The 21672-nt window shown below is 45.4% G+C and overlaps 1 protein-coding gene across 1 annotated transcript in view; it reads left to right on the forward strand.

Annotated features, from left to right (window-relative positions):
• The window catches only part of PATJ (PATJ crumbs cell polarity complex component), a 134387-nt gene that overhangs the window by 107480 nt on the left and 5235 nt on the right, over positions 1–21672 (forward strand). The window contains exons 34-41 of the mRNA XM_054285616.1: positions 6992–7075; positions 9770–9963; positions 11671–11818; positions 12861–12947; positions 16084–16201; positions 17852–17892; positions 18150–18272; positions 19414–19518. Coding sequence (XP_054141591.1) covers positions 6992–7075; positions 9770–9963; positions 11671–11818; positions 12861–12947; positions 16084–16201; positions 17852–17892; positions 18150–18272; positions 19414–19518 — 900 coding nt within the window. The remainder of the gene's footprint in view (positions 1–6991; positions 7076–9769; positions 9964–11670; positions 11819–12860; positions 12948–16083; positions 16202–17851; positions 17893–18149; positions 18273–19413; positions 19519–21672) is intronic.

The raw sequence follows: 21672 nt of genomic DNA on the forward strand, positions 1-21672 counted from the left end.
ATGCAGTTAGCCTGAGGTTGTGAGGGATGGCTCTGACTCCTGCCTGGGTGATGCTCAGGTGGAGCTGGTGGATCCATCATCGTTCCAGGAGGACACTGGCTCACAGGGGCATGACAAACCCAAGCTGCTCTGTACATGAGCTGTCACAAAAGGGAATTAGGGCACTAAGTTCTGCAAATCATGTCTTTGATGGCTCTTTGGCAAGGGTTTAGCTGATGGTAGGGCTTGCTTGAGTAGCAGGGCCTTACTTGGAGGAGCTGCTGCCTTCCAGGAATGGAAATCAAGCATAAAATCGAGGCTGACAATATCCAAAAGCAGCAGGACCTGTCAGGATGGGCTTCAGGAGGATCCTGGCTGCTGCTGGGTGAAACCCCTGGCTCTTGGCTTCCTGGACCTCATGCATTCTTTATAACCTGTGCTGTGCTCTGTACACTGCAAACTCTCCTTTTTTTTTCTTTTTTTTTTTTTTTTTTGGTAACTTAATAAAATAATGAGAGTGAGAGAGTTAAGGTTTTAATATGTCATTCTGTGCTTTATTATTCCCTCTAAAATGAGCATGTATACTTTTTGAAAAACTTTGGTTTGCTTTGGCATGTGATTCACAGGAACATAGCTCTTTCTATCATTCTGACTTAAGTCATATATTTTTACACTAAACATCTTATTACCTTAGTTTTATTATTTCAGAATCAAAGGAGAGCTTGCAAATGTCTATGACTGCAGAGCGAAGGAATGTTAATGAATAGTGCCATTGAATTTTCAGGTTTTAGCTTTTCTGATCTTAGAGAATATAACTGTAAGCAAAAATATTATGCAAGCTGAATAAAATTTAAATAAATAAGGACCAGATGTAACTATAGGGGCCTATAAAATGTAATACAAATACTATCCACTTCCTTAAAATAAATCTGTATTTTAGTATGAAAAATTATATTCATATTGATATTGTGGATTAATCTTTTTTATGAAAGTTGGCAAGTGAACACCACCTCTTGCAGGGGCTTGTTCTTAAATGCGAAACAGACCCTTTGCTGTGACCTTGAGCAGGGCAGGCTCTGGGTCTCGTGCAACGTGGAGCATTTCTACATTAACACAGTAATAGGTTTTTACATTCTGCAGCCTGTTTTACTGCAGCACTGTTTGCCTGAGGATTTGGGGTGCCTGCTAATGGTTTGTGCTGGCCAGCAGTGGCAAAACCCTGCGGTGCCAGGAGGAGGAGTTTGCATGAGATAAACCCCTCTGAGGAGATGTCAGGTGCTTTGCTTGGGCCTGACCTTCACCCTCCCTTGCTGGAAAGTTATCTTGGAGATTCCATTTGGAGCTGCAAATGGAAGATCAGAGATCACAACATTGCTGTTGTCATTTCCTCTGCCTGCAAGTAACCAGCAGCTGAGTTTATTTTAACTACTGAGAGGCTCCTGCGTGGGGTTAATTCTCCAGTGGAACTCACTGTGCAAGCAGTTAATTTCTGCTTTTATCTGGGAACCAGGCTGTAAAAAATGAAATTTTTACAATTTGACTACTCTGGACAAAGTATTGAAGAAGTTGAAAAGGAAATAACCAACAGTATTGTGCTTGCCTTGGAAAAGAGATAAATCCCTGATCCTGCACTTAGCAAAACCCCTTGCAGTGTTATTACCCTCAATAATGCTAATTTAGTGTAACATTTGTAGCTATGTAGGAAATCATTTGGAAATGTATTAGCTTGGGAAAACACAGCTTGTCAACTAAATCAGAAAAACATCTTTTCCAGCGTGTGGTTTTATGTGTAGTTTACTTTTTGTCTTCCTCAGGAGAAGTGCAGAAATCTCCATTCCCTGCACCAAATGTGTGGTTATGGTTGGTGTAGGGTTCATTCTGTGCTGGTTGTTGCAGTCCTCAGTGGGGAATGGTTCACCTCCCTTTTCCAGGTGCCTTTGGTCCTGCCCAGGTCATGGCTGGAGCTCAGGGACTGAAACAGCAACAAAGACAAGCCCAAAGTTCAGCTCAGTTCAAGCAGTAGGATTTGGTGTGTTCAGGGCTCTGCAGGAAATCTCTTTACCACAATCTAGACCTTCCTTCCTTGTCAAATCCAGCCAGCACCAGGCATATGGAGATCTCTCTGCTCCACCTCTTTTGAAATCACCCCTTTTGCACCCTGATCCATCTTTATCCACATAATGCAACTTCATCAAAATACCCTTGGCACTTAATATTTGTGCCTCCTGCACGTCTGTGTCCTGTTCCTCCCTCACCCTCCATGCCCAGCATTCCCAGTAACATCCTGGGGGTTGATTTTCAGTGGCTTTCCAGTTGAAAGCTACTTCTTGTCCTGATGAAGAGCAGCTGCACAGTAGGAAAGAAACACAGGACAGACTGGTGTGATGGTGTTCACAGGGGTTCTTGGATGAGGGAAGAGATGAGGATCTGACTCCATGTTTCAGAAGGCTGATTTATTATTTTATGATATATATTATATTAAAACTATACTAAAAGAATAGAAGAAAAGGTTTTCATCAGAAGGCTAGGTAAGAATAGAAAGTAATGATAACAAAGGCTTCTGTCTCAGACAGAGAGCCCAAGCCAGCTCACTGTGATTGGCCATTAATTAGGAACAACCACATGAGACCAATCACAGATGCACCTGTTGCATTCCACAGCAGCAGATAACCATTGTTTGCATTTTGTTCCTGAGGCCTCTCAGCTTCTCAGGAGGAAAAATCCTAAGGAAAGGATTTTTTTATAAAAGTTGTCTGCGACATACTGGCTCAGGAGCTGCAAACTTGCAGGAAACATGTGAGCAGCCCAAGCCTAAAGCCAGCAGTTTGTGAGGCTTTCTCACCATGGTTTATGCTCCTGCAGGCTTTTAAGGATCACTTGGTCAGTGATTTTCCTGAGCAGGATGCTGACTTCACCACCTTCCTCCCAAAGGCTCAGCCAGGGCAGTGCTCCGTGGTCCTTGCCTGGGGTCTCTGCCATACCAGTTCTTGACATTTAAGATACAAAGATTAAGCTGTCAATCTGGCTGAATTTAATGCTCAGAGTTAACATGTCTGTCTGTGCCCTTTGCTGAGGGCTGAGTGTGATATTCTTCCCCTCACGGGTCTCTGCATCGTTACAAATCAAGCAGAAAAACATCCTCGGCCTGGGGGAGGAGTTGAGATCCATCTCCCTGCGAGCTCAGGGTTCTTCCTCTCCTCAGATGAAGGGCAGTGCAGTGCAGACCATGCTGTGCTTTATTTTCCAGAGGTGGGTGCTAATTTCTGTCAGGCCCCTTGCCCTCACTGTCTGTTGTTCACTCTGCACCAGCTTCGCTCTTGGAGGTGTTGACCAAGAGGCTCCATGAGCTTCTCCTGCTTCTCTGCCTTCACTTCCACAGCCAAACCCTCATTTTCTGCCCCCTGTGCCTTCTCTTTGCCCCACAGCTGTGCAGTTCTCAGTCACAGCAATGCTCTGCTGCTGAGGGCTGTGCCTGTCCCACAGCTCCAGCCTGAACCCTGCTGAATCCCTTCTCTTTGGTGACCATTTCTGCTTCTTGCCAGGTTTGGGGCACATCATACCCCAGCCAGCTGTGCTTTTGCAATATTTGGGAAATATTTGCAATATTTCTGGCTTGCAGGTGATGTTTGTGGCCATGCAGTGCTGTGTCAGTGCATTCAGTCCATTTCCTTGGGCTGCAGGCCCTTCAGCACCAACACTTTCGAGCCCAGGATGGTCATTTCAGCAGAACAGGGAAATTCCCTTCACATCTGTGGTTTTTTCAGTGTTTTCATGGTTGGGCAGTCTCAGTTTACACCTGCCAGGGTGGACTTTGTTTAGCATGGAGAAGCACAGTTTGCATGGCCCAGCTCATATTCCGCATCCTTCCATCCCAGACAAGAGCTGCTCAGCTCTGCATTAATTCCCCATTTGTGTAATGCTCCCAGACTGTGCTCTGTCAAAATATACAAAGATTAAAGCCCCAGTTTGTTGAATGGATTTGTAAACTTTATGAAGTATGTGCTTTCAGCAGCTGGGTATCTTTTTTTAAACAAGTGTGTTCTTGATACGGGAGTGTTTTTATTTCCCCTCCTGCACGAAGGGTTTTTGTGACTCTGCCAAGCTCTACCATGGAGAGCCATAATCTGTATGAAACTGGTGGTGAAAGGAGGTGGGGAGGGAAGGGGAAATCTGTCCAGAGCCACCATGAATTCACAGCCTCTAGCTGAACATTGATGCCACTTTCTCTCCATTCCTCTTGATTGATTGATTTTGAGCTATGTAGGCTTTAATATCAAACACACATTTAATTTGAACAGGAGCTGCAGATGTCCAGAAACCAAAAGCTATCCTTTAAATAAATGTATTGTTTCAGTCATAATAGATTCTGGGTTTTTTCTAAGGGATTGAGAGGTGTGTTCCAGCTTCAATCCATGCCTGTTGATAGAGTCATTGCAGCTTGGTTAGATGAGTATCACATCTCATCACAGCATAAACTCCTTTAAAATATTGATAATGATTTAAAACATTCACTAGCATCAGTAGTTTGGTTTTAGTGATTTGTCATGGATGATCAAAATTAACAGAGTCTTATCCAGATCCCACTAGATCCAGTGGAAAAAAAATTACTTCTGGGTTAAGTGCTTTGAGCTGATCCCAGGAGTATCAGAGGAAAGAGATGTTTGCCATGCTTCATAAGCTCAGGAAAACTAAAACTGACATTTATGCCTATGGACTATTCAGAAATCTTTACAGTGCATCATGGACACGTTGCCCAGTTCTGTTTTTAATCGATTTGATAAGCCTGGTTCAACTACACTACTTTAAAAAAAAAAAAAAACTGCTTAAGAAAAACAGTGTTTTGGCAGATCAACGAGATGTTTCCTTCTGCAGGGTAGGCACAGAGCGAGCAGGAATGTACCTTTTCATGCCATGTGTATTTTTAGTCCTGGGTCTGGCTTCTCACACATGCAGGAACCACAGTGTAGCACTGAAGTGTTGCCTTTTCAAATAGATGATGCAGATTATCCAAGCTGATAACACTTGGTGGTTCCTGGGTCTGAGCCTTCGGTATGTGCAGTTTTACATTTAATAAAGCAGTGCTGGGAAAAGCTGCTAACTCCAGGTTGGTGGATGTTTTAAAAGCAACCACAGATGGAAAACAAACTTAAAGAAATGTGATTGAAGGGTTCTTGCTCAGAGGTTAGGAAACATGAGATTAAATCCAGTCTGAAAAGGTTTAATTTGACCGCCCTGTGTACATGCCCAGTGTGCTATTCCATGATTTTCTGTCAGTTTTCTGCCAAACCTCCTGGCCATCCACTGCCCTGGTGTGAATGATGTGCCTTCACAAGCTGGTCAATATTTTGTGTTCTGTCATTGGCCACTTCTCCCAGCCTAAAGTCTCTTGCACTGCTTTGGAGTAACACCATCATTTGTAAAACAAAGGTGAAAAATACCTGAACCCCAAACCAACCAACCGAAGCCCCACAGCAACCCAAACCCCACAACAGGAAGAAGATGCACATGCCTGTGTTGCTCTATTCTGTTAGTATTTGTTGCTTCAGTTACTGCAAAAAAACCCTGCAGTTACCAGGGTTGTGTGTATATATCTGTATTTTATTTTATTTTTTAATCAAACCACCCTTTTGATTTTTGTAATTACTTGCTACACAGCTCACAGTGTTTCCCCTTCATTTGTGCAGATTGAAATCTCCTTCTCCCCCATCTGGAACTCTTGTATCAGCTGTAATCCATTTGTGTTTGCAGTCCCCCAGGCTTTTTTCAGGGACTGGTGTCCATGGATCAGAGGGAACCTGTGGCAGTGGTGCTATACTCCAGCAAGATCCCATCCTTAAATAAGCTGTAGTGGGAATGAAAGGGAATTGTGATCTGAGTGTCGTGATCTGAGCGTTACCTGAAGGGCACTGGAGTTTTGTTCTGGTTTTTGTTTCTGTGCTGGGAAAGGATCATGGGGCAAGGGGAGAATTGGTGATGAGAGATGTACCCAAGAGTGTTCTCCAGACTTGGAGAGCTCCAAACTTTTCCCACCCCAGCAGCAATTCCCTGCCCCTGCTCCATCCCACAGCAGGATTCCCATGCTCCAGCTTTCCTTGGGAGCTCTGTGGGAAAGCTCCTCTTTGGCTTGCTCCTGTTGGGATATTTGAGCCTGGGTTTTCCAGGACCTACTTGTGGAATTAAAACTCACCAGGTGTTTGCCCAGAGCCAGCTCTGAGGCTGAGGGTTTGCTGGTGCTGCTGAGAGAGGAGCAGGTTTGGCACACAAACAGGAGCATCCCATCCCGCAAGCTGAAGCACTGTAACAGGATGCTCACCTATATATATATTTTTTAAAGAAAAAGAAAAAAAAAAGAAACAAACAAACCAGAACAATGCAAAGGGAAAGCACCAGCAAGAGAACAGTGTGTTCTTTGTAATGCTTTTTCTTTGGGGACATCTATTGCTGGCAGTAAGATTAAATCACTGAAACCTTCCCTGAAGCTACATCTGCCGCTGCCTACATTTTCCAACCTCAGTAATAAACTAACATTTGCCATTGTTCCTTTCTTCTGGATTTCATTTCTTACAGATTTAACCAGTGCTGTTTACCACAAGGCATTCAGCTCTTGCTTAAAGCCGAGGTCTATGCCAAGTCCCTAAAAATATTCATAGCTCCAAAGAATCTGGTTTTAAATAATATCATTAAAAGTAGACTATATTAATACTACAGTTCACACTGAGTTCATGTGCTGCTGGTGCCAATGCATAAAAATGATGGAAGAAGCTCTAAACAAGACTGCCCTGAAGTGGGGAACAAAATCATTTGTACCTTTATACCAGTTTTTGATTACAGGAGTCGCTTTCTTATCCCAAAACACTGAAAATTTGAAAAACCTGTGTTACAGTCTTGCTTCTCCTGGCTTGGAGTGCTGTGTTTTTGCCTGTGGAGCTGGTGGGGAGTGTGGGGTGGGTCATGGTGGCCAGTTTGGGGCTGATGGGGAAGCAGGATTCATGCCTCTGTCTTCTTCCCACAGGATGCCATAGTGATCCACGAAGTTTATGAAGAAGGGGCAGCAGCTCGAGATGGCAGACTGTGGGCTGGTGATCAGATTCTGGAGGTAAATGACATTCTCTGTGTCTGTGTTTGGTTGTGGAGACTTGTTTCCAGTTCAACAGAGCTCCCTTGTAGGTTGAATAGGATCCGTTCTCAAGGCTTCCCTTCTGTCACCAAGAACGTCCTGAAAAATTCATATTTCCTTATATGTTCATATAAACTGAAGGTACAAATTGAGAATACATTAAATTTAATTGAGCAAGGCAGTTCTTGAATTACATAGTTCAGCTGTCATGTCCAATAGCTTGGTATTATTCATCTCTTTAATCTTTCATTCGGAGCCCTGCTCTTCCAGCACCACTCCTGTATCTCTGCTCTGCCTGAAATCCAAATATTGAGCTGGGATAATGTGGGGTGAGCAGGAGAAGGTGGCTGCAGCATCCCTGCCAGTATCCCTGTCAGCATCACCCCCCAGCATCCCTGTCAGCATCACCCCACAGACTCTGAGAAACATTAGAAAGTTTCTTTTCTTTGCTTGGCACTCGAAAAAGGAGTCAGAGCTTTTCATTTTCGGTTTTAAGGTTGTTTATTGTATTTTATTTATAAAATTCTTTCTCTTGTCTTGCTGAAGTCTGCTCAGTCTTGCTCAGGTCTGCTCAAGTCTTGCTTTTGGGGTGGTGTTATCTTTTTATACTAAAAACTACGTGTACAATATTTACAATTACTTTTTAATACTTATCACTTATGTTGGGCAGTGAGCTTCTACTCTAAACCAATCTAAAAGTGCCAACATCAGCAGAAGATGGAGGCCAAGAAGAAGGAGAAAGGCTGGACACACTTAGATTCCTCAATCTTGCTTTTTGAACCTTCATTCTAAAAACTTTAAAAATCTATTTTTTCACTCTGTGATAAATTCACTGTCATTCTACTTAACCTTTCATGGTTTGTAATTCTTTATATAATGTTGGTAATTGTTTTTTCTAAGGGCTAAATCAAAGGCACAGGGGCCTTGGGTTCTGTGCTGAGATCTTTGAGCCCCCTGGGCTGGGGCTTGAGTTTTCTGTGAGCATCCCTCCCTGCATCCCTGTGAGCATCCCTGCATCCCTCCCTGCATCCCTCCCAGCATCCCTGCATCCCTCCCAGCATCCCTGAATCCCTGCATCCCGCCCTGCATCCCTATGAGCATCCCTGCATCCCTCCCTGCATCCCTCCCAGCGTCCCTGCATCCCTCCCAGCTCCCCCAGGCCACACTCCATTCAGCTTGGGAATGGCTGCTGGGATTAAATGTGGTGTTTTTCCCCCAGACAAGCAGGGAAAATGTGGAGGGAAAGGGTTAAGAGAGAAGTGCTGGTCTGCAAATGAAACCTGCGTCAGGCAGGGGTTCAGAGCAGCTGCTTTGCAGCTCTGCTGTCAGCTCAGGACAAATTCCCAGCATGGCCATTAAAGCCTCGGTGTGTAGGGTTAGGAAAATAGCAAGGGGTACTTGGGGAGTTGTCTTTACAGCTCTTGCACTGCAAATATTTTTGTTAGCGTGGAGGCCCGGTGTTGTTTTGGTTTTATAAATAACGGGGTATTAACAGAGCACAGTAATTAGGGGGTAAGAATGGAGCAGGTTAATTAATTCTTCTCTGGCCAAACAGGAAAGTGCTAATGTTTGTGAGCCATAATATTGTTATTATTTCAGCTTTTAAAAGCTGTATTAATCAAAAAGATGGCTGAATTAGTTTCAGATTAGGGTGATAAAGCACACGTTGATGCCTGTGTCAAGGAAAGAATATCAATGCACTTATAAATTAATGTGTGCAAAGTTGGTACAAAAGAATATAGGGAATAAAGATTAGCCTTAATTATCTTAATGTATAATTAGATATGATTGTAGTTTTGCATACCTAGAAATTCTGAGAAATATTTTCATAGCCTTAAAACTCATGGAAGTAGATTTACATTTGTGGTTATTCTGTTGCAGTTCATGCTGCTTCCTAAAGAGACTTCAAAAATGTCTAAGTATTGATATGTTTTGGTATGAAGAAATAAAAGATGATTTAGTTGACAAAATATTGGCAAACACCTTAAACGGCACTTGTGGATCAGGCTTGGCAAAATCAGATTAAGTTTCTCATTGCAATAGGGTTTTTTTAATGGAACATTTAAGCAGAACTTCTTGTTCTGACATTGCTAAAATGATGAAACCACCTCAGGTTTTGGTAAGAGAAGTGTTAGCTGGCTGCTCCAGCAGCGGTCTGGTGTGCCATCTATTGGGAAAAAAGGAAAATCACCACTGAATACATCCTGCCTGGGATTCTCTGTGGCCATTTATTTGCTGGGATTCTCTGTGGCCATTTATTTGCTAGTGTTTCTGATCCCCTCTGTTTTCATCTTGATGTTGTTACAGAGCTGAGGGAGAAGGGATCTGAGTACTGAGATACACAGGGAGCTCAAAGGAGCATGTCTCACTTTGTGTAGCTGGAGAAAGAAGCATTGCTTGAGGTTCCAAAGGCCTGAGGTTAAAAAGAAGGGAAGAGCACCCAAAACTTCCAATCCCAAATGTTCTGATTGTTGGGATTTACTGCAGGCAGTGGCACAAAGCTCCGAGCTCACACTCCACAGGAAACCCAGGATCTCCCTCTGGGAATGGGAACTCTCAATTAGAGCACCAAGGGGCGTCAGATTGACAAATGTGGGCTGTCACCCAGGGGCAGGGTGTGATGAAAGGATCATTTATCCGTGTCATGGGGAAAGCAAACGCTGCTGGTTGCAGGTGAACGGGATCGATCTGCGCAGCGCCAGCCACGAGGAGGCCATCACTGCCCTCCGGCAGACGCCCCAGAAGGTGCAGCTGGTGGTGTACAGGAACGAGGCACACTACAAGGATGAGGAAAACCTGGAGATTTTCTCTGTGGATATCCAGAAGAAAACGGGCAGAGGGCTGGGGCTCAGCATAGCTGGGAAACGGTAAGAGTGTCTCTGGTCTGACAGCGCTCCCAGTGGGGAATATTTGGGATTTTGATGTGTGAAACGACTGTAGACATTATGGAATGTGAAATAAAGGGGAAAAACTCCATAAGGAGCAGAATTTTATATGTAAATGTCTCCTAGGATGGGATGGGGTCATGGTTATGGCTGCTGTGTCAGAACAGAGCTGAGAACTGGAGGCTGTGGCTGCCCAGGGATGCTCCGGGCACAGAGAGGGGATCCCCTGCAGAACTGGGGGCTCACTCTCCTGTGCCATCAGGGTAGCTGTGTCTCAGGGCTTTGCAGGCCCTAACCATGGCTCTTCTGGTTTCTGAACTGGGGGATAAACCTACCCTACCCCTTTGCAGAAGGATTTGTGAGTTGGATTGAGCTCATGCTCAGTTCAAAGGGACCGAGGCCAGTGGAGGGTGGGAGGCTGAGTTAGACCCAAGCCCTGAGCAGCTCAGGGCACTGTGCCACTCTGCAGAGCAGAGCCTGAGATACAGAACCACTGAGACTGGAAAAGCCCTCCAAGGTCATCCAGCCCAACCTCTGACCAATGTCACCCACCCAGAGCTCTGAGTGCCACCTCCAGTCCTTCCCTGGACACCTGCAGGGTTGGGCACTCCAAACCTCCCTGGGCAGCCCCTGCCAATGTCTAATCACCCTTTGCATGAAGAAATTCCTCCTGATGTCCAGCCCAAACCTCCCCTGAGGCCGTTTCCTCTTGTCCTGTCCTGGTTCCACCCTTGTGTCAGGGAGTTATGGAGAGGAATAGAGTGGGAAGTAACAGCAGCCTAATAAAATGTGGCTTTTTCCTGATACATCTCTAAACCACTGCTATTACATCACTCAAACCAGAGCACTGATAGTTTTAATCTTCCTTTGCTAAAAGAGATTTATGGCATGACACTTGTTCAGTGTTGGAGTTGCCATCCTGCATTGCCAAAAATAATTTACTTCTGCAATTACAAAGCACCATGTCATCATCCTGACTGCCTGTGGTCAGCAGAGTTTCCGCAGCAGTTTTTGGGTGGCAGTGTTTAACCCAGGTGTTGTGAGCAGATTGTGGGGTGGGTAATTAATTTAGATTATGTAAATTACCCTGCAGATGGTAATCACAGTTTCCAGCCCTCCTCCCTTTGCTTCTGAGCTGAACTTCCTGTGCTGCCCCTGAATTCTTCATGGTGGGGATCCCCTCCTTAGAAAGAGCCCAACTGCTGAAATTTGTTAAATGGTGCCCAGGTATAATTCAGGGTGGGAAATGTTGTGTGCTTCAGGTGAAAGATGAAAAAAGGCCAGCTCTGGCACCAGCTCACACCACAGAATCATTCAGGGTGGAAAAGCCCACCAAGATCACTGAGTCCAACCTTTAACCTAACCCTGCCAGCTCCACCACTAACCCATCAGGAGATAGTTTAACTCCATTATAGACCAATCCTATTCATATAAATGGTGTTTTCCATAAATCTTTCTGTATCCTACAGTCAGAAGTAGCAGTTCAAGGGGAAGGACAGCATTAAATATTAGCAAAACATGCCGTTGTTTTAAAAGTCATCGATTTTTTACACAGCTGAATGGGGTGTAAAACTGGTTCTTCCTCTGCTCACAGGTTTCTTTTAATGTCTCTTAAATGCAAGTAATCTAAATTGGTCTCCCAAAGAATATTGGATTGTGTAATTAGCCATATGCTTCTTGCATTGTTAGAAATGGAAGTGGAGTGTTTATCTCTGACATTGTTAAAGGAGGAGCTGCAGACCTAGATGGAAGATTAATTCAAGGAGATCAGATTTTGTCTGTAAATGGGGAGGATATGAGAAATGCCTCACAAGAGACTGTTGCCACTACACTTAAGGTGAGTACAGAATACATTCTGAGATACTGAATTGCAGTTACTGACACTGTGCAAGGTAATTATCCTGAAGTGCTATTTACCATACACAGGACAGCTCCAGCTGATTACTGGGACAGGAATTTCATTGGAAATAACTAGGAGTTTCATTTAAAGTCACTTCTCTGTGTATTTCTAGGAATTGGATGATATGAAGCAGGAACACAAAGGCACATTTAGTATTTAGGCATTTATTTCAAAATGCAACTGTGTTAGAAAAACACTTGGAAACAAGAGAGGCAACACAAACCAAAACTGAAATAAATCTTTGGCTTTGCTGTGCTGACCTAAAATAACAGCTTAAATCTGTTCCTGCACAGCTTCCCATCCTCCGGGAGGGATTTTACCCTGAAATTCTGGGAGAAGTTGCCTTTTTCCATGGGCAGGGGTGGGATGGCCACGAGTGCCATCAGTGCATGCTCAAGACCCATTTCTGTTCCAAACTGCATCTGCCCCCAGGGCTTTCCCCCTGCCATCCCCACCACTGTTTCTGCACATGATTTCTTTCATTCTTCAGGGGAAAGGCTAATTATTTCCTTGCTTTTTCCATTCAGGGCTGGTGCCTTGCCAAAGGTTTACCTATTTAAGAATTGGGAACCGGTGGTGCGAGGGTATTTTGTTAAGTTGGATCCATATGGGTTAAATTCACCCCTTGGGTTAAATTCACCCTTTTCTGCAGCATTTTGCCTCTGAAGGGTTTTTCAAATGTCTCACAAAGAGTTTGGGGCTTTTTGTTTCTTTTTCCTGAGTAAATTGCCCATCAGTTTGCAAGGGGGACATTCATACTAAATTCAGCAACCAGGAGGAACCTTCAGGACAAGCCTAAATCCACTTTTTGTATTGTCTAAATACAAGTGTTCATGTTTTGAACATTCCTTGTGGCTTTCTTCACGGACTTGTGGTGCTGAATATAAACATAATTCTCTCCAGGAGAGCATGAAATATTATATGTCTACTTAAATTGTACGTTGTGGGCTGCTTTTTGTTTTTTTGGTTTTTTTCCAAGTGTGCCCAAGGCCTGGTGCATCTTGAGCTTGGGAGATTGAGAGCTGGGTCATGGCTGTCATCAAGGAAAACATCCCAGAACAGTCAGGTTAGTGACAAATTCCTCTGTTTAAAGTGGAGCTGTGAGGGGCAGAGCACGGGGATGGTGCACAGATGTGCACATGGAGCTCATCCTCCCACAGACACTGCTGAGGGTGGGGAACACAACATTTTATCCCCATCATTTTCAGTGCTGAAATGCTGACAGAGCAGAAGAGCTGGTTAATGTATTTATTGCTGGAGGAGTGTCTTCCCAAGACACACCAAAAATCTGGAATATCTTTCCCAAGTGATGATGCCCAGAAATTTTTGGTTTGAAGACTTGCAAAAACTGCTTGAATGTATTTTGTGCAGCTGTTTTGTCTATCAAAACCAGCTAATGAAACCAAACTGTATCTCTGCCCATCTTCCAGCAGAACCACAGGAGAGCTGCTTTCCCCTCCAAGAAAACACAGAGCAATTTCCTGCTTCACTTGCTCTTTACCTGAAGCGAGGACTACAATTCATTTCTCAATCAGAGCAGGGCCTTTCCCCTCTCCCTGTGCCCCCCATTCTGCTCAGACTCCAATTCTTGGTGTTAAACCTGGAGCATTGCAGGGGGGAGAAACAAGGCGCAGTGACTTGGAAAACTTCTTCTTAATGGGTTTTCCTTCTGAAAATCAATTGCTTTGCCATTCTATTTAGGGTGTCAATGTCTAAAAGAGGGGATCACAGCAGGAAGAGGCTGTGGGGGGCTTTGGCCATGGGGAAGCTGCACATGAGGGGATCCAGCACTGCTAAAAGGAGGATTTGTATTTTGGAAGCAGGGAGGAGGAGCCATAGGAGGCTTAGGGGAGATGTGAGTTAAAGCAGGAATGTTTTTAAGGAGGTCTGTCCATGAGCAGCCCCAAAAAGGTGCCAAAATTATCACAGCATGGTGGGATTTCTTCACAGCCCCAAAAAGGTGCCAAAATTATCACAGCATGGTGGGATTTCTTCACTTCCTGAGGGCCAGCAGTGGCCCTGGCTGGCTGGAGCTGCTGAGGAACCAGGAGGGGCTGAATCCACATGGGAACAGCTGGGCTGAGCCCAGATTTAAAAATACTGGCTCTGGAGAAACATCTGCATTGCATGTAGCAGGCAGGGAGAGGTGAAGGAACAGAGGGAAACTGCACTGATTGCATTAAGTCAGCAGCCAGGTATTAGATTTTGTTTTGGCTGTTGTATCAACATGAGCAAGGTAATCAAAAAGTGACAGCTAAAAATTGCCCACCTGGTTTTACCATGTGAAGCTCAAGCTGAAAGGGAAGCAAAATACCATAATATCTAATGTGAGTTTAGGTAAAAATTCAGATCCAGTGACATCATCTCCCTATTTTGTAGCATAAGAGGCTTTTGCAGGAACCTGGTAAATCCTGCCTTTCTTTTAACACAAGAAATCCTAATCTCCTTGATGCAGAGTCGATTGAGAGCCTTCATCTCCCTGCTCTGAAGTGACTTGGTGATTTTGAAAACTGAATAAATGTTTCTCACCAAAACCCTTCCAAGAGTTATAAAAATCTTGGCAGATGATGCAGCAAACCAGCCTGAGTGATTTGCACAACTGCAAGCGCTGCTTTAGAAGGTGCTGGCCAAGAGCATCCAGACCTTTTGTCCTCACTTGGCTTTTTTCTGGGCCCACTGCATCCCTTGAGCCCTGGAAATAGAAACAGGGGTTTCTTTGACAGGCATTGCAAATGTTGTTAACTGGGCCATGGGTTGGCACCCAGGGGTGGGAGCTGTGCTGTGCCTGGTGTTTGTCACTGACAGCTGCACTCTGGCCAGTGGGATAAATGTGTCAGGGATCTTGAGTCACCAGCTGGTGGGTTTGGGGAGAAATCTCTGCTGTGCATGGACAAGGATGGAGCAGATCTTTGCTTTGGACAATGCAGCCCAGATGGAAAGGTCTGGCCCTTGGTGGAACCTGTTCAGATGCACTTCCTAAATTGATGGTGGGGTTTCCTCAAGGGGCAGAGCCTGAAGATGATGCCTCAGGTTTTAAATTTTATAATATTCAGACTCTGTGCTGCTTTAGGGTGCAATTCTGAGATTCACATCAGGAGATGGTGAGCTCTGCGCACAGAGCAGGGAGACAAAACAATTCCTGCTCCAGCTGGGCACCAAGGACAAATGATCCCAATCTCAGCCCAGGAGCACAAACCCCGTGGGCTGGAGAGAGAAAAACAAGCAGGGTGGGACTGCAGGGGCTAAAGCTGGAATGGGACAATGAACTGCAAGGTGCAAATGGAGCAGAAGTGATCCCAGGGACAGACCCCGTGCCCCTCGTGCATTTTGGGGCCATTTTGGTTCATCTTGGGTGCAGCCCTGGCTGGGCTCTGGTGCTGCCCAGGGTGGATCCATAGAGGAAATCCTTGGAATCAATCCCTGCTTTATTCTGGAACTGTGCCCAGCCTCTGCTCCAGGGCAGCCTGCACAAGGCATCAAAGATAAAAGCAGAAAAGGGGAAAGGGAAAAGAGGGAAATGGAAAGGGCATGAGTGAGCTTCTCCCTTTGGAGGCTCTCCTGTGTCATCCCCATGTTCTTCTGGAAATGAGAGGAGGTTCTTGGGCAGATAGAAGGAGCAGGAGCAATTGCAGTGTATTCAGTTAAACCAGCAAAGATTCCTGCCAGTGACAGGATGGGTGTCCCTGTTATCCCTCATGTGAGAGAGCAGCTCCTTGTCCTCCTGGGTGCTCGTGCATGCAGGGGCACCACAGGGAAGGTGCCCATCATTTCCCCTTCTCCTGAGGTGTGGGACACCCAGGGAGCAGCTGAGAGAGGGGAGCACTGTCTGAAGCTGACCTGAGCAACACATAAATGTGGAATAAGTGTGTGTAGCACTGTGAGCAGCACCACAGGATCACTGAGGTTGGAAAACCCCTCTGAGGCCATTAAATCCAACCATTCCCCAGCACTGCCAAGCCCAGCACTAACTCCTGTGCTGAGTGCCACATCCACACATCTGTTCCATCCCTGCAGGGCTGGTGACGTCACCTCCATGGGGGGATTTTGGTCAGTTCCTCTCGCAGAGGGGTTTGCACTGGCGTGGCCAATGTGGCATTTCCAGCTAGCACGGAGCACAGCTGCTCCCATCTGTCACAGGGTCTGGTTTAAAGTTCACTTTGGGGTTTTACTCATGGGTTTTTGTTCTCTATTTTCACCCTCAGGCGAGCCAGCAGAGTGCCCACAGCCACTTCCACCCCGCGCTTGCCCCCGTCCTCTCCAGCCTGCAGAACTTTGTCAGCACCAAGAGATCCTCAGCAGACACAGCCCAGAGAGGCTCAGGTACAAACTGGGCAGCTGTCAGAACAGCTGATGGGGTTTGCTTTGTACCCTGCTGCTTTGAAAGCCAAACTGAGCACTCAAATCTGCCTTTCCTGCCCCGCCTCCCCAAAGATGCCCCACAGATGTTTTTAGACCCAAACACTTCCCAGAAGATGACATTATTTTTATTATTTTTATTTCTGCTGGAGGAGGAGTGGCCCCTCTGTTTTAAGTGCAGAATTCCTGTGCCCTGCCATTCCCCTTGTCAGAGCCTTAGCACAGGCATGGCTCTCACATTAGGAATGGTTTTCTCAGGGAATAAAGCTGCCACCACCTCATTTATATCTCTGTTGCTCTTGAGTGCATAAAGGGGTGTTTTGGAATGAGAGACTCACAATGCCCAGTTTGCAGGTTTAGAGAGTGTTAAAAATCCAACACTTGCAGCAGCCTGGGGAGAGTGGTTCCAGAGATTCCCAAATCTCTGCTCACATCTGACCATGGGCAGGAGGAGAAGACATTTCTGCTGGTCTGCAGGAGCCTGGTGGCTTTTGGGCATTTCCTGACCCTGCTTTGGGGTCCCAGGGCTGGGCTCCCAGTGCCACAGAGCTCAGCTGTCCTGGAGCTCCTGCCCAGGCACACGTGCATGGATGTGGGGAAGGCTGGTCTGGGGAGTAGGAATTGTGGAATTTTGGAGGAGATTTACTCTGCCAGCCTTCTAGTTTCATTAAAGCTGATTCAATTAGGGGTGGGTGTAGCAGAGCTCAGGACCTGACTACCCCATCAGCTTGCTGGGCTGAAAAAATTGCAGTTTGAACTGAACTCTGAAGTGTCTCTGTGCCTTTTTCCTTTTTCCTTTACTTTCCATTTTCCTCTCCTCCCTTCTCCCTTTCCCACCTTCCTCCTTCTCTTTTCCCTGTTCCTTTTTTCCTCTTCTCCCTTTCCTTTTCCCCCTTTCCTCTTCCCCTTTTCCTTTCCCTCTCACTTTTATTGCCTTCCCCTTTTTCTTCCCCTTGTCCTTATTCCCGTCCCCTTTCTCTTCCCCTTTCCCTTCCCCTTTCCTTCCCCCTTTTCCTTCCCCTTTCCCTTCCCCTTTCCTTTCCCCTTTTCTTTCCCTTTCCCTTCTCCTTTTTCCCCTTTCCTTTCCCCTTTCCCTTCCTCTTTTCTTTCCCTTTTTCCTTCCCCTTTCCCTCCCTTTTCCCAGTATTTTGAGTACTTTTTCACACCCTTTTACTGGATGCACACCATCCAGACTTCCTGCCTGTCCATTATTTTCCAACACAGCCCAAAGGGGAAGAGGAGGAGATCCCTGGAACTGCTCCATTCCCAGAGCCCTTTGTGCAAGGACGCTGTGATTTAGGAATAATAATCCAATCTTTAATTGAGTGAGGGCACAATAGGGCTGCTCTGCAGGCTGGCAGAGTGCTGCAGTGCCACAGATTGTGCCTGGGCTACAATGGGAGTCAGGGTGACACCGGGGAGGGATTGCACCACATTCATCCTTCCTCCTCCTCCTCCTCCTCCTCCTCACTGCCTGCCTTGGCACAGGAAGGCTCCACTCCTGCCTGGTGATAACTCTGCCTAGGCAGCAAGGGACCGTTGTCACCTGACAGTGTTATCTCTTAATTATATTATCTCTTAATTACAGAAGCTAATTGTTTGTTTCTTTATTAGGAGGCGCCGATACGGGCCCGAGGACTGTGGAGATAACAAGGGTCAGTGAGTTGTTTTCTGCCCATTCACAAAGCCATCTCCTTCCACTGAAACTGTTCATTTTTGCAGCATTTCTCTCGAGTCAGGCTGCATGATCTGTGTGTGCACTCAGGGTTGGATGTGTGCCTGTGCTTTGGGTGAGGAGATGTGTGTGTCAGACCCGTTTTCTCCCTGTTTTACCAATCTAAGCAGTCAGCACTGCCATACCCTGCACTCTGCCAGTTCCCCTGCTGCAGATGGGTTTTTTGCTGTGTTCCAGGGCCCATATGATGCCCTGGGTGTCAGCATAGCAGGAGGGAAGGGCAGTCCCCTGGGGGACATCCCCATCTTCATCGCCATGATCCAGGCCAGCGGAGTGGCCGCTCGCACGCAGAGGCTCAGAGTGAGTACAGGGGCCCTGCTATCTCCTGATACTTCCTCATATTAGAAAATATTAGACCCCTAATATTTCCTGTTTCATCTCCCACCTGTCCCTTGAAGCCTCAAGAACTTGTGCATCTGCTGTCAGTGATAATCTCCTAGACTTCTCTGCCTCTATTTATATAAAAGCAAAACAACAACAACAACAACAAAACAAAGAAAACCACAAACAAACAAACAAAAAAACACACAAAAGCCACCCCAAAAAAACAAATCTGCCCTTCTCTTCCCATCTTGGCAATTGCTGCCCACATTGGAAAAGTGATGTAAAGAGAAAGAGCTTAAATGCATTTATAGTGGTCATGGGATGTCTGTGTTCATCCAGAGCCAGGCAGGGCAGCAAGAGGCCCTCTGGAAACCACAGGTATTTTGGGAACTCCAGACTGGGCATCTTTAGAGCTCGACCAGAAATGAAAGAAAGAAAGAAGAAACCAGGTCAGAAATTAGTTGTTTGATCTTAAATAAACAGCAAAACAAGGCGCTTGTGTCAGACCCACAGCTCGTGTGGGTTTCCAGGCATGGCCATGGTGAACACTTCCAGTTTTGGAGAGAGTCTCAAGGAATCAGGAGGATTGAGAAGAATTTATTATGCAGATCCACGTGCTTTGGCCCATGAGATTCATTAGGACATGCTGCTACACTCCTGCCTTGTCTCTGATGGAATTAAACAATGGCAGGGTCGACATCATTTTTGTGTATAGGAAGAAGAAATCATCCAGGTTAATTGGATTAATATCAGAAGTTCCTTCTCTCCCCTACAACATTCAGCACGTGCTTACAAGGTCTGGAAGAATGTGAACTTGTCTGCACATTCAGGCACAAATGAATCCTTTCTGGATGGGAGGACAGCAGAGAAAATCCCCCTCCCTCTCTGCTTGCAAATACAAAGAGCAAAACACAACCCATCTTTGTTTTCTCTGATCATATTGTTAGTGTTAAAAAAAGAATGGGAAATGATCACTGGCAGTGCAGAATCCTCACAAAAGGGATCCTGCAAAAGAGAAGCATGACTGTGCAGTGCCAAGTTCATGAGGAATTTTAAGCATTCTTAATTTTTAATTTTCCCTAATGCTGGTAATTTTCCATTGCTGTTGTACTTTCAGGTTGGAGATCGGATTGTCAGCATTAATGGGCAACCTTTGGATGGGCTGTCTCATGCAGATGCAGTTAATCTACTAAAGAATGCTTATGGGAGCATTATCCTGCAGGTATGGTGATAAATTGAACATGCAGCTGCAGCAGGGTAGATAAATGGCATTCAGGAAGGGAAAAAAAACCAACAAAAATCCCTGAGCATCCCTGGCATAAGGCATCACAGAATTGCAGGGTGCTTTGCTGGTGGGAATTACACAGAAGGAGAGCAAGAAATCATTTCCATTCAAAAATTCTTTATTGCCATTCACACAGGCTGTGAGCGTGGCTCTGTAAAAGCACAACAAAGGGAACAAAATAACTTGTTGCCACACGTGATAAATCAACAAGCTTCCAAGTTGTGGGGTTTGTTTTTTTTTAATTGGAAGTTAACTAGGAACAAGAAAATGTGTGTGTGTGTGCTTGAGATGTAATGAAACAGGGACCCACAGGGTGGATTCCTTGTCCCTGAAAGAAATTCTAGCAGAATTTAGGAAAAATGATGGAATCATCACTGAGACAGAGCTGCCTGGAACTGATTATTCATCAGGTAAAGGATAAAAACAGTGAAGAGAGAAAACAGAGCTGTCACTGCTGTGTTTCTCTGGGAGCTAAAAAGGACAAATTCTGCCACATTGCTTCTGATTGCTGCCTGCCACTGTGCTGATCCATAGTTTATTTTTATGTTTACACAAAGAAATGGGGGAAATACTTGCCAGTAAGAATTCAAAATTCTCCTCGTTTGCAGAATTATTGCAACAATTGGAAAACAAGCTGAAGGCACCACTAAAATCTGCTCTTAACTCCCTTTTTCATCACAGCATTTTGGATTGGAACTCATCCTGAGGGACTTTTGCAAGCTTCTTGCTTGTATTATGACACAAATGAGACTATAAAAAACAGGGGTATGGGGGGGAAGAAAAAAGAGGCAATGAAATGATAATAAACTTAGTTTGAGACTTGCTCATTCTTTGTTTTGTCTGTCCATGAACTGCTGACCCAGTAAGTGATGAGCCAGTTCCAGAGCAGATGGTGTTTTGTGTAGTTCCATTGAAGTCAGAGGAAACACACAGATTCACACCAGCTGAGGATTCTCTGTTAAATTATAGTTATCATATTGTTACCAACGTTGAGCAATTTCACTTTTCATGTCAACAGTGTTCCCTGAATAGAAAATGAAAGCTTGCTGCAGAACCCAAAATTGCTCATCTTTGAAAGCTGTAATACAGCTCAATATTGCACCTCATGATGGATTTAAAAATATTCCTGATGGGGCACCCTGGCACTGGGTGGCTCCCACGAACAAAGAGCTGCTTCTAGAAGTGCCACTGGGTCAAAGAGCTGCTTCTGGAAGTGCCTTTGGGGCTGTCAGTTGGCTCTTTTCCTTCTTCTGAGCATTCTGCCTCGTTACAATGAGCTTGGTGCTGTTCTCAGATGATGGAGTTTGTTGGGATAGAATAGAGGCAGTTTGCCTCTATCAGAAACCTGCTCTAGGAAGGTGGGGTGTTGTGTTTAACACCTGGGGTGGTGTCAAAGCCTGGTCGTGGTTCCCTTCCCCAGCAACCTCTCCAGCATCAAACTGCTCCTTTTTAACCAAAACCCTCCAAAAGGAGCAGCCCTATCACTGTGATCATCACGAGTGGGGTGCCATTAATAATTCTGTTTATTATCAGGGTGGGCCACTGCTCTGAGGGGTCAGATAATTGTGTTCAGTGGGCTGGAAAGGCTTATTGTGGGCACGTCCTGGGGAAGAAGGGGTTTGCAAATGCTGTTTGCAAATGGCAGATTAAGGTCTCAGGGGAACAATCATCCCTCTCAGCTGTTTTGATGCCTTGGTTTAATTTAATTTCTTTTCTGCAGGTGTAGTAATGAGATAAGGGGGAGCTTTTTCACAAGGTTGTTGAACTCTGATGTGTTCTTGCTGCCAGCTGAAGATTTTTGAATACAGATTTGGTTTTACCCTCATTTTATTGAGCAACAACAAAAAAAAAAGACAAATCCTGGCTGGAATTCCTTCCTGTGGTGCCACAGGAAGGGAGCCTTGGTGGGGTCTGTGCTGGCTGAGCCAGGAGCTGTTCTCACCTCCTGGACCCCTTTCCTTTGGGGCACCCTGGAACCCCAGTCCTGGGATGCAGAATTTGCATGGAAGCCTCCTGGCTCCATCACCCTCTTGGCTCCAGGTGGCTGGGAAAGAGGGAAATGTTGCTATGGGAGAATTGTGAGCACTCATT

This window comes from Melozone crissalis, unplaced genomic scaffold (assembly GCF_028551555.1).
Source record: "Melozone crissalis strain CALT ecotype California unplaced genomic scaffold, PUWL_Pcris_2 ptg000045l_1, whole genome shotgun sequence".
Taxonomy (NCBI): domain Eukaryota; kingdom Metazoa; phylum Chordata; class Aves; order Passeriformes; family Passerellidae; genus Melozone; species Melozone crissalis.